Source organism: Magnolia sinica, chromosome 17 (assembly GCF_029962835.1).
Source record: "Magnolia sinica isolate HGM2019 chromosome 17, MsV1, whole genome shotgun sequence".
NCBI classification, from domain to species: domain Eukaryota; kingdom Viridiplantae; phylum Streptophyta; class Magnoliopsida; order Magnoliales; family Magnoliaceae; genus Magnolia; species Magnolia sinica.
This window is the reverse complement of record NC_080589.1, coordinates 22,761,240-22,774,627: the sequence shown is the minus strand read 5'-3', so window position 1 is coordinate 22,774,627 and position 13,388 is coordinate 22,761,240. Positions and strand designations below refer to the sequence as shown.

The 13,388-nt window shown below is 36.8% G+C and overlaps 1 protein-coding gene across 10 annotated transcripts in view; it reads left to right on the top strand.

Annotated features, from left to right (window-relative positions):
- The window catches only part of LOC131231488 (mitochondrial Rho GTPase 1-like), a 145,523-nt gene that overhangs the window by 31,292 nt on the left and 100,843 nt on the right, over nucleotides 1-13,388 (top strand). For all 10 annotated transcript variants that reach the window (XR_009164387.1, XR_009164386.1, XR_009164385.1 and 7 more), the window contains exons 4-6: nucleotides 8,547-8,723; nucleotides 8,915-9,166; nucleotides 9,824-9,892. Coding sequence is in view for 7 of the 10 variants with exons in the window: in XM_058227700.1 (XP_058083683.1) it covers nucleotides 8,547-8,723; nucleotides 8,915-9,166; nucleotides 9,824-9,892 (498 nt within the window). In the remaining 3 variants the exon portion in view is untranslated. The remainder of the gene's footprint in view (nucleotides 1-8,546; nucleotides 8,724-8,914; nucleotides 9,167-9,823; nucleotides 9,893-13,388) is intronic.

Here is a 13,388-nt window from a genome sequence, read left to right as displayed (position 1 = left end):
ATTCTTTGGCGAGGTAGTCCGTTTGCATGGTTTGCCCAAAACCTTCGTGTCTGACCGAGATGTTAGGTTCATGAGTTATTTTTGAAAGACACCGTGGCATATGATGGGTACGTAGCTCCAATTTTCATCGGCTTACCACCTTCAGACCGATGGCCAAACAGAGGTGGTCAATAGGAGTCTTGGTAATTTGTTGAGATGTCTCATGGGTGATCACACTAGAATGTGGGATGCAGTCTTACCTATTGCAGGGGTAGTATATAACAGTTCGGTTAATAGGTCTATAGGCATGAGTCCATTCGAAGTTGTACAGGGTTATAACCCTAGAAAATCTATCGACCTCATTCGCATGTCATTATCATATAGGCCATCAGAGTCCGCAAAGTCCTTTGCATAACACATTCATGCATTGCATAATGAAATCAGACAAAGGATCAATATGAGTAATGAACGTTATAAACTTTCTACATCATCGTTCAAAGACTATCATGTAGGTGATTATGCGATGGTCTGTATTAGGCCAAAATGGTTTCCACATGGAGTCATTAAGAAATTACAAGCTTGTAGTGTTGGACCTTTTAAGATATTGAAATGAATTGGTCCTAATGTGTATATTATAGATCTTCCACCTTCCATGGGTATTAATTCTACATTTAGTGTGGAGGATCTTGTATCTTTTAAAGGGACGCCAGATACCACTTCCAATACTTCATTTGACCGTCATAGTAATCTAGATCCATGACCATTGCTTGATTCGTCTTCCCATCCTTTGCCTCCTTTGCCATCTATACTTGCTAGGCAAGAAGAGATTGAGGAAATCTTGGATCACTAAGTAATTTCCACACACCAAGGAGGATTTCAGAAGTTCCTCATAAAGTGGAAGAACAAGCTGACTTTAGACAGTACATAGATTACAGAGAGGAAGTTCTCGAGCATCGATCTGGATTCACTTGAGCGATACGGTAGTTTTATTTTGCAGAGGTGAAATCTTCTCAGCCGGGGAGAGTTGATGGGGACATAACATCATGTGCGCCCCTATGCACGTATCAGAGGAGGAGACAAACTCCAGTCTCTTTGTGGCTAGATGAGTACCCATTCTGAAGACCCCACATGGCATGTACGGGCATCTTGAAGACCCCACATTGGGAAGATGCATGTGGGTTGTTAGAGGGAGTTTTTTCGACCATTGGATTGGATGGACGAGGTGATCGGACCATCATATTAGATGGAGTAAATCATCAGACCGTTGATCGTGGGCCATCTTCATCGAGGGACATCACATATTTTAGGATTAGTTTATTTTTATGTTATTTAGTGGTTTGGATAATTAGTATATGTTTATTTTCTTTTATTTTGAGTGTTATTACATTTGTTTTGAGTTGGGACTTAGTTGGAACAAAAAATAACTGAAGGGTCATTTTAGTCATTTGTAGTCCAAAAGGCTATAAAGCCTCGGATGTCACCCCTCCCCCCCCCGCACCCCAGGTTTTTATTTATTTATTATATTATGACGCATGAATTAATCCTCTTTTCTCTTCATTGTTGATTGGGGATTTCTAAAGGTGTTAGTCCTTCCTTTGGTGCAAATATGAAGGTTACTACTTGGTGTGAAGCCAAAACCTTCTTCATTCTCTCCCTCAAAGATATTTTCTCTTTAATCGTTTTCTTATCTCTTACATTGTCTTCATCCTTTTTTTTTTTTTTTTTTTTCATTTCTTTCTTTCTTTCTTTCTTCACATTGTGCTTAACCCAACCTAAACCTCTTCATTTGTTGTGCTTCTCTTTTGATTCCCCTTTCCTATTAAATCAAAACCCCCTTGAAACCCAAACCCTAAATCCCCAAATACCAAATCAACGGTTTTCTTCCAATCCATAAACCTAATTCTCCCTAAACCTCAACCCCTATCTAATCACTTTAGGGGGCGTTTGGCGCATGGGTTTAAATGAGAGTAGGTGGGAGTGGGTTTTAAGATCCCATGGATGGTTGCAATGTCCTATTTAGGACTCACATAAGGTATGGGTTGTGAAGCCCCTTCTTGGAATCAATGCCGAGACAAGGGTTTCTGCGATGTTACTTTGGGTTTCGTGTGGCTAGTGGTCGGTGCTGTGTGGACCCCACCATGATGTACATGTTTTATCCATGCCGTCCATCCATTTTGAAATATAATTTTAGGGCTTGATCTCAAAATTGAGGTAGATATAGGTCTCAGGTGGACCACACCATGGGAAAACAATAGTGATTGAATTACACCATTAAAAACCTCCTAGGGCCAATTGTGCGGTCCACTTGAGATTTGGATCAAACTCATTTTTGGGCTCATACCATAAAATAACGTGGAAGAATGGGTTTTTAATGGTATGGGTTGTGAAGCCCCCCCCTCTTGGAATCAATGCCGAGACAAGGGTTTTTGTGATGCTACTTTGGGTTTCGTGTGGCTAGTGGTCGGTGCTGTTTGGACCCCACCATGATGTACATGTTTTATCCATGCCGTCCATCCATTTTGAAATATAATTTTAGGGCTTGATCTCAAAATTGAGGTAGATATAGATCTCAGGTGGACCACACCATGGGAAAACAATAGTGATTGAATTACACCATTAAAAACCTCCTAGGGCCAACTGTGTGGTCCACTTGAGATTTGGATCAAACTCATTTTTGGGCTCATACCATAAAATAATGTGGAAGAATGGGTGGACGGCACGGATGAAACACATACATCATGGTGGGGCCCACAGAGCACCGACCGGTAGTGGCAAGATGAGTAGCCAATCCGTTTCCAAAACATCAAGTGGGATGGCATCCAAGCCATGGGATTAGAGGACAATCCCTGACACAGTGTAATCATTACATTTTGGTAATTCCATCCCACTAAAACCCATCTAATCCCATGCTCCAAAAACCCCCTTAGGATACAAGTGAATCCCTTTGAATAATAGCCTAGCCCTATGTTAATTTGGAGTTTCTCAACTACATTGGGACCTAATTGCTTTAATATATTATTAGTTCCTAATTCCGAGCATGTAATAGCCTAGGATCTAATATAATTACTACTTGTCGATTGATTGGATTTACATGTAGTTGCTCAAATTTATTGTTTTTGCTGACATTATCTAAAATCTGAATTTTCTTACCATTCTAGGATAGAAAACATTGTCCTGCATTAGTGTAACTATCATCCAACCCATTCATAAGATCACACTAATATTTATCAAGGGTATACGCAAATATCAGCTCGATCCAAAACATCTAACCCAAGAAGTTTTCAATGTTAGGCGTTCAATTCCCACCATTTCCTATGGTGTGGTCCACTTGAGCTTCAGATCAGCCTCAGTATTTGGGCTCATTCCCTAAAATGAGCTGGCGGAATAGATTGACATCGTGGATAAGATGCAAACATCAAGGTGGGCCCCATGATTTTTATATGTGGAAATTGTACTAATTCAATTCTCTTGAATGGGAAACTTTGCAAACCAGCTCATTGTCAACGTCAACCTGGAGACCGATGCCATAATTACATGGGTAAATAATCATTGCCTACTTATGAGAAAACAAACACTCCCTAAACGTGGACACCCAAGTTGGCACGAATGGAGACACTTGTATGGCCATTGAACTGAAAGTGGTAAAGATATGCCCATGTAGTTGGCTGTGAAGGGTAGCAGGAACCTGCCAGTACATGTTTACTGAACACCCTCACATGGCAACAAGACATGCCCCACACTTGCAATCTAGTGCATTACCTCAAAAGGGGAATTTGTGAATAGTTAAGGTCTATAACATGAATGCGAAGCCAACTCAATCTGCATGATAACAATCAAGGACACATGTGACATTTAGAATTTATAAATTGCTTTACAAGATTTGTATTTGTAGACCGTTGGATGATTTTCTAATTTAAGTGAACTTGTTTCTCAAGTGAACTAAATTAGACTAAAACTAGGAAAATTGTTTGCTTGACTTTCGTTAACTAGGAACCTTTTGGAGTGCGTTTTGAGCCATCAGGCGACATTCTATCCAAGGCGTGGCATGAGGGGTTTCTAGCAAAGGAAGAATTAGTTATTTGGTGCATGGTCTTGCTTGTGGTTTTATGGAGTGTTTGGGGCAAGGTGTGCAAAAACGGTTATGTATCGGTTGTAACGGTTGAAGCTGTTACACGATACGAGTTCGAAAAGGGGACCTCCAGCTTTTTCGGATGGTAACGGCCATTATGGCCTCGTAGGCCATAACGGCCGTTACAGGGCATAATGGCTATTACGGTCCCGTAATAGCTATTACACACAACCCTAAAGAAAAAAAGGGGGAAAAGGAAAAAGAAAATGAACAAAAAAACATTCCTTTTTCTTTCCTTTTCTTCTCCTCTTTGTTCTTTTTCTTCTTAGGCTGCTGTGGCTGCGACGATGACAACAACAACTGCTCTTCTTCTTCTTCTTTCTTCCCCATAGTGTGGCCCTCTCTCTCTTTCTCTATCTTTCCCTCTTTTCTTTTTAGTTCCCTCTCTCTTTAGAAGAAACGAATGGACTGCGTGTCTGTTTCACAACCACACACTTAAAATGCTCTGCAGTGTATGTAACTCAGTGCACTTGCACTATTCCGTTGCATGACGTCCACCTTGATTTATGTGTGGTATATTCATGTTGTCCAATTTTTCTAGTTCATTTTAGGGCATGGTCCCGAAAATGAAAGGATCCAAATCTCAATTGGGCCGCACAATAGGGATTGAATGTCCACCGTTAAAATCTTCTTAGGGCCCACTATAATGTTTATTTGCGACCGAACCTATTGATAAGGTCACATAGACCTGGATGAAGCAAGAACACAAATAATAGCTTGATCCAAAAATAAAATTGGACCTAAGAAAATTTTAATGGTGGGAATTCAATCCTTATTGTGTGGTCCACTAGTGATTTAGATTTGCCTCATTTTTGGACCATGCCCTAAAATGAGTTGGCAAAACGGATGGACCACATGGATATACAACAAATGCATTGAGGTGGGCCCCACATTTAAGGCATCATTCACCTGCAAGGTGTTCTGTATCCGTTACGATATGCCTGTAAAGGCCGACACGTATAATTAACGGCCATGACCATTACGCGATACGGGGGTGAAAAGGGGCAGTTAGTTTTTTTTAGACCGTATCGTCCATCACGGTGATCGTAAAGGCCGTTATAGGGCATAATAACTGTTACTTCCGTAACGGTCCAAAAACGATCACTTTTTTTTTTCTATTTAAATTCATTTTTTTTTTTTTTCACTTTTCTTATTCCAAAAACTCTCCTATATCTTTTTAGAGCAGATTTCTACCACTCTTACTATAACTTTTAAGATTAAAATTGTGGATTGAAGTGATTTGAACGAATCTCTGAGGGCCTTTTTTTTTTTCAAAAAATTGGAAAGACAGTATTTATGCCTTTTTATGATTTCTAGTTCTAATGCTTGATTGTGATGTGTAAACATTAGAGACATAATCATATTAAACAATTCACTATACAGCTTGATACAAGACTTTCACAAAAGAGTGGACCATTATACTACCATAAACATGTTCAAAACAAAAAATGAATATATATATATATATATATATATATATATATATATATATATATATATATTTGAAATATTTACAGTACTCTTGATTTTCTAGATATTTTTTCAAATTTTTTCGGGCAAAAGAAAATTTTCAACCGTTATGGGGGTCGTAACGGTCGTTATGCCCCCGTATTGGTAATGGTGGTGACCGTTACGGCCACCGTTTCCGATACGGAATACCTTGCTCACCAGTGGTCTGCTTGAGATTTAAATCTACCTGAATTTTTGGACCATGCCTTAAAATGAGTTGGCAAAATAGATTGACGACATGGATATACAAATACAAAAGGTGGCCCGCTTGACCCACTAGTGGTCCACCGAAGTTCTGGATTTCCTCATTTTTTTACTTTGCCCTAAAATGAGTTGGCAAAACGGATGACTGACATGGATATATAATACATACATCGAGTGGGCCCCACGTACATGGCCCCAAAAAAATTGTACTTTAGGCATACATCAAGTCAAAATTAACCAATTAAATTTTGGGACCATTGTTGCTAAGTCACAATCCCAAAATTAAATTGTTTGAACAAATTTTACCATTAATTTGAAGACACTTGTTTTTTGAAATAGGACCATTTGATATTTTTCATTCTTCACTGTCCAATAAATGTCCACCAATCCATTAGTGGGATAAGTGTCGAAAGGTTGCATTAATTTGAGGCTGATTTGGGGCATTGAATGGTCCCTCAAATCAATCTCCAAATCGGCAACACTATCTACCTGAATTTAAATTTAATTTTTTCTTAAGATCTATGGGGGTAAATGATATCAAATTGTTATGTATATGAATTACATAATAGGGGAAAAAGTCCCTAAGCTCTGTATATTGAAATGAAATGTATGTGAGTTGCGAGGTATGTAATACATCAATACCTTAAATAATAGTAAAACTTGCTTGATTTGGAGATGATTTGAGGGATTTGGGGCACAATTTCATTTGTTTTTAGATGGTATGGCCCACTTGAGTTCTGGATATGACTGATTTTTGGGATATACCATAACTTAGAGGGGACCCACCAAATGCACGGTGTGGATGTCTGACATAGATCACAGTGGGGGCCACAGAGCTCGACCTCATAGTACCATTTCCTTATATATATATATATATATAGGGAAATGTTTTTGTAAGGCCCACCATGATGTTTTGAACATCTGAACCGTGCATCTGGTGAATGGTATCTTGGAGACGGGATGTCCCAAAAATCAGCCGCATCTGGAAGTCTGGTGGGCAATAGTATCTGGACAGTGCGAATCATGCTGAAAACATCTAAAATCAGGTTCCTACCTGAGTTTTGGAGTGGCCTATAATTTGGTGTGACCCCTCATCTAGGTGGGACGGGACACACACAGTGGATGGTTGGATGTTTGAAGTTTGAACCATAAATTGATAGGTCCCAGAAACAATCAAGAAGCATTATTATGGGTGGATGTCCATTCTCTATTGCTTCCTACCATTTGGCCCATGTAAGTGATCGATCGAGTAAGATTTTTAGCTTTAAGCATGATGGGGAGGGGCACATCTGATGGATGGGGTGGATGTTTGACTCTCATCATGGATAGATGGTGGACAAGGGTTGCGTGTGAAAAGAAAGAAAATGGCAAAAAAAAAAAAGAAAAAAAAAGAAAAGAAAAGAAAAAAGAAGTGCTATTTATGATAGATACATGGATGGATGGATGGATAAGGGTCAGGTGTGAAAAGAAAAGTCTAAAATAAACACGCTATTATGAGATGATGGGGCTAGGAAAGGGGGGAGGGATATAGATCGATAGATGGATGGATAAGTAGATAGATTGGACTAGACAAGGGTTGGGTGTGGAAAAAGACAAGATTAAAAGGTGTGCTATTTATGAAATGACAGGGCTAAAAACATGTTCTGTTTATGAGATGATGGGGGCTAGAAAGGGAGGGTGGGGTGGGGTGGGATGGGGCTAAAAAGATGTGCTATTTATGAGATGGTGGGATGGGGTAGGTGGTATTTATGAGCTGAAGTGGTGGGTGTGAAGAAAGGGTGGGGGAGAGAGCTTCCATCGGCCCATGTAAACATGAGACAATAACAATCTCTCCTTTTGGGTAGTAACCATCTCTCTCTCCATCTCTCTCTCTCTCTCTCTCTCTCTCTCTCTCTCTCTCTCTCTCTCTCTCTGCCTCAACATCTCCTTTTATTTCTATTTTGAAAATATGGGGCTAAAAAGAATTGTTTCTCATATTTTCCAATTATCCGGAGTTTTTATTCTCAGTCCTTGGTATCCTGGTTTTGGTTCTGCCACTAGCCTGGTTTTTGACCTGGGAGAATCAGGGACCGGAATTTCCAAGCAATGTCTCTTTATGCTCGTATAAATTATTAATAGTTTAAATTGCCCATGCATCACAAGGGTAGGAATGTGTACAACATTTACAAAATTGGAAATTCTGATCTGCCTGGAACTTCCAATTTTCATTGGCTGATGTGTTGGTGTAGGCGCTACCAAATTTTTTATTTTTGGAAAATGAGATTTCAGAAGAAAAATTGTCCGAAGGTACCTTAGACCTTTTTCTTTCTTTCTTTATTGAATATTCAACTTCCTTTTGGTTTTATATTGGCTCTCACTAGCAATAAGGTCATTGCTGTCTCAATGGTTCTTTAATGAATTATCTTTGTCACTTCACTTGTCTTGTAGTGGAGTTGATCCTTTCAATTTTTATTTATTTCCGTATAATGTTATCAACACTACCAATCAAGAAGCCATTGCTTCACATTTGAGTCTGTCTTTTCTACTGGAAACTTTGGATGTTTCAAAATTCAAGGTAAGCCTTATTCTGAGTTGCATAACGCTTCGATGGATATGGTATTCAAATTACTGTAGCCCCTTCTTTTCATATATTATTATTTTGTCACTTTCAATCTTATGCTCTTTATAGAGTAGTATGTCTGCTTTGTGCTCTCAGATAATTAAATATATCATTTCTTCCTTTCAGGTTCCCGAAGTTTTCTATTATGCCCAAAAGGCGGTGCTTCATCCGACTGCCCCGCTATTTGATCAGGAAGCACAAACTTTAAAGCCTCGATGTGTGAGGGCTTTGAAACGTATTTTCATTCTTTGTGATAATGACAGAGATGGGGCTCTCAGTGATGCCGAGTTGAATGATTTTCAGGTTTTTATTTCATCAATATATTTGAAGCTGAATTATTTTGAGCTTTTCTCATTGAGAGCATCTTTTATTTTGTAAGCTTGCTCAAAAGTTTTTTACATGTTTAATGTTGTGGTGTTAGTGGCACATTGATGCCTAACATCTGCATGCATCAATTAACATTTTTGAAATAACTGCATTTTGCATGTATACAGGTTAGATGTTTTAGTGCTCCATTGCAACCATCTGAAATAGTGGGTGTTAAGAAGGTTGTACAAGATAAGCTGCCTGAGGGGGTTAATGACCATGGTCTCACCTTGACTGGATTTCTTTTCCTCCATGCACTTTTTATAGAAAAGGGGCGCCTTGAAACAACATGGACGGTTCTAAGGAAATTTGGATACGACAATGATATGAAACTAAGGGAAGATCTTATTCCAGTTGCATTCAAACGGGCTCCTGACCAGGTATCTCTCATTGAGAAAAAATAATTACAATGCTTGTACAAATTGGGTAATCAACATGGGGAGTGCAATTGAAAATTTAGTCATAACATGGGCTAACCAATACTCGAGTTCGAAAAAAATAGATTGGTAACATGTTTAATCATTGAATATTTTAGTTTTAATTAATACTTGAATGTGGAGTGCAATTGAAAATTTAGTCATAATGTGTTTTAGTTTTAATTAAACCTTCCTTTTTAATTAATTAGAAAGGTTAAGTGTGAGAAATTGGAGCAAATAGTGCATGGTGCTATATATATAGATTTGACTCAAAAAATGTTTGTTGTTCTTTAAATAAAGTTTCAAAAAAAAAAAAAAGAACACTTGATTGGTCTATCTACTTGAACCTGTCATCACTTTCTATTTCTATGTAGTCTTTTGTATAATTTCTATGAGTTTGTTTTATAGTTATAACTAAATCATCGTGCCAAGCTGGATTTTTGTCTATAGATGATTTCAGTGTCTCCCCCCCGATAATTGATAATTTCTTTTGTCAAAATAGGTTGTGTTGCTTCTAAGGTTTCGTTTCTAGTATCTTTTAAGAAAAAAAAGTTTCGTTTCAAGTTGCTGATAATATCCCTAAATTAGTTGCTTATACCATCCCTAAATTGTGTGCTGTAGAGTGTGGAGTTAACAAATGAAGCTATGGAGTTCTTGAAAGGGATCTTCTTCATGTTTGACATTGATGGTGTATGTATTAATTTCCTCTTCATTCTCTAATTGGTGATGTTGAACATAGCTTTTATGCTAATATGGCTTCAAGTACTGGCTTATATTAATAGTATTACTGTACTTTTTGATAAATTCATTTGGGCTTGTTGCATATCTTTTCTCATGATCAAAGTGTTACCTGTGGCCCCTTCTTCTTTGATGCACTTCCTTTTTTGTTATTATAATTGGTTTCTCATACTCAATGTTTTATGTATTGGTATCCATTCTGTATGGCACTCTTGGAATATAGAAACATATCGACGTCAAATGGGAAATATTGCATGCATTGAGGAATGTTAGTTGCATTAATGGCAATGACCAAGGGGTACCAGTCAAGGACAATGAGATCAATGAGAGGTACATAAGCTATTTTCAGAACTTGTTAAATGAGAACCATTTAAAAAGCATATGGATATAAGGAACTAAAAACTCAAACAACGTCGGAGGCCATAGAAACTTTTGTAGGTTTTAGATATCTGAAGTGAAAGAATCTTTGAGAAAGATGAAAACGGGAAAGACCCTCGGACTGGATGGTACACTAATAGATGTTTGGAAGTATATGGGAGATATTGGATTATTTTGGTTGACAAAGTTTTGTAGAAAGATTGTAAGGTCGAAGAAAATGCTAGACGAATGGAGGAAAAGTCCTATGATACCTATTTATAAGAATTAAGGAGACATACATAGATGCACTAACCATCGTGGGGATTAAACTTATGAGCCATACTATGAAACAATGGGAGAGCGAGATTGAGCCCTTTCCCATGCTTTCCACTTTATCCAAATTTCCACTTTATCTAAACAGGCCCTTGAGTGAAATTGAGAGTTTGGGAAGGGGAGCTTCGAAGCCCTTTCTCTCTTGAAACTGGGAGTTTCTTTCCATCAAGGTAATCAAAATCGGTTACGTATCGGCCATAATGGGAGAAATGGGATCTCCTTGTCTTAGTCCACGACTAAGGACTCGTTAGGGCCTTGTATACATAAGGGGCTAAAAAATCCTTGCTGCCCTTCTAGTGGTCGATACATAACAGTAACGGTCGTTACCATTACGTGATATGGGGCCATAATGGTGCCCCCTTGTTTTTTTGGAATCGTAACGGCTGTTATGGCATATAACGGCCGTTATTGCCCCGTAACGGTAGAAAAATGGCTATATATATATTTGTCTTCTTAAGTTGCGATTTTTCTCAAAATTTGGCACTTCTCTCTTTCAAAATTTTTCCTAAACCATTCTACTACAAATTCCGACCACTCTTAGCTTGAATTTGAGGATCAAAACAAGTTATTTCAAGGATTTTGTTGAATTGAAGCTCTGTGTGCTATTTTTCGAAAAATCGTCAAAAATAGGTATTTATACTTTTTTTTTTTTTGAATTTCCGTTGTTATGGTTGAATATGATGCATTATTCAAATTAGAACATAGGAATGTGCATTTTATAGATTACGCAATTGATTTTCTAATTTTTTATTTTCGAACTATTTTCGTTCGATTTTTTAAAATTAAGAAAAATATATATTTTTCAATCCTTTTATGTTTTAATAGTTGAATATGATGTGTTAATCGTAGAAAAACATATCAATGTGCATTTAACATATTATGCAACTAATTTTATGTTTCTTTTTTCTTTTTATTATTATTTTCGGACTATTTTCGTCCGATTTTTAAAAATTAGGAAAAATCATTTTTTTTTTCAATCTTTTTCTGTTTTAATGGTTGAATATGATGTGTTAATCATAGCAACTGATTTTATATTAATTTTGATTAAAAAAAATTTTGGGCTATTTTCAGGCGATTTTAAAAAATAGGAAAAATCATTTTTAAAATATTTTTCTGTTTTAATGGTTGAATATGATGTGTTAATCATGGTAGAACATATCATTGTGCATTTAACATATTTTATATATATATATATATATATATTAGACTATTTTTGCTAATTTTTAAAAATTGGGAAAAATCATTTTTTTTCAATTTTTTTTTTTTTTAAATTTTTAAATTTTAAATTTTAAATTTTTTTTATGGTTAAATATGATGTGTTAATCATATTAGAACATACCGATGTGTATTTAATATATGATGTAACTGATTATATCTATTATTTTTATTTTATTTCGGACTACTTTTGGCTTATTTTTAAAAATTAGGAAAAATTATTTTTTTTTAATCTCTCTTTTTTGTTTTTGTTTTTTTTTTTTTTTTTGTTTTGTTTTAATGGTTGAATATGATGTGTTAATCACAGTAGAACATATTAATGTGCATTTAACATATTATGCAACTGATTTTATATTTCTGTTGATTTTTTTTTTTTTTTTTAAATTTTCGGAGTATTTTGGCCAATTTTTTAAAATTATGAAAATTTATTTTTTTTAATCTTTTTTCAGTTTTAAATTTTAATGGTTGAATATGATTAGTTAATCATAGTAGAACATATCAATGTGCATGTAACATATTATGTAATTGATTATATATATATATATATATATATATATATATATATATATATTATTTTTTTCCGGATTAGTGACTTTATGTTTATATTTTCTTATTTTGGATAGGTTTTGGAGCTTCATAGGGTTTAAAACTTAATTTCTTTTTTATTGATTAGATTCAGAAGTTCGAACTTTATTTCATTAATCTATTTACATTAAGTTTCGAGATTTAATTAATTCGTTCTCCTATAAAAATTGTATTTAAACTTAGATAATCGAGTAGACTCACATATGCCATATTTACCTAAGAACATGTCTGGGTTTGACCAACAAGGAAGTGAGGATATTGGATGGCAATATTGTCAGAGGGTAGGTGGTAGTAGGCACCAAATGAAGTACAACTATTATGATAGAATAATAACTGGTGGAATTACGCCACTCAAACAACATTTGGCACATCGAAAGGGTTAAGTTGTGGTATGTTCCAGAGTACAAAAGGAGATAATGACCTTAACGCAAGCTAGTTTGGATGAGTAGAAAGAGAAACGTGCTGCTGGGAAGAAAGATGAAAGTTTGGAGTTGACTTGACAGGAGGTGTTTGGTCCTGAATATATGGGTGTTCGTGAAGAAGATATTATTGATTCTGACAAAGATTCAAATCGGGAAGTAAATATAGTTAGGAGAGAAAGCTTGCGCTTTGCTCGTGAAGAGGAAGAACGTTGGCGCATGTTTGGCCCGAGGGAGTCTATACGTGATAGGGGGGGAGGGTTGTTGCTGGGTGTGCGACTATATCTGCAAGTGGGGGTGGGATAGGTTGGGTGGATTACGATGTATGTTTGGTAGCTGACGGGAGGCATCTTCACGTGATGCCCCTGTACATTTGGAAGAAGTAAATGAGCCCAGGAGAGAGCTGTACACGAGTCGAGCTAGGCCAAGCTCGGCTTAGCTTGACCCCACCATGACCCAAGCTCGAGCTTAGCTCGACTCGGTCTTCGAGCTCACTCCTTTAGCTCAACTCGGCTCGCTAGTTTGAGTTGAGTCGAGCT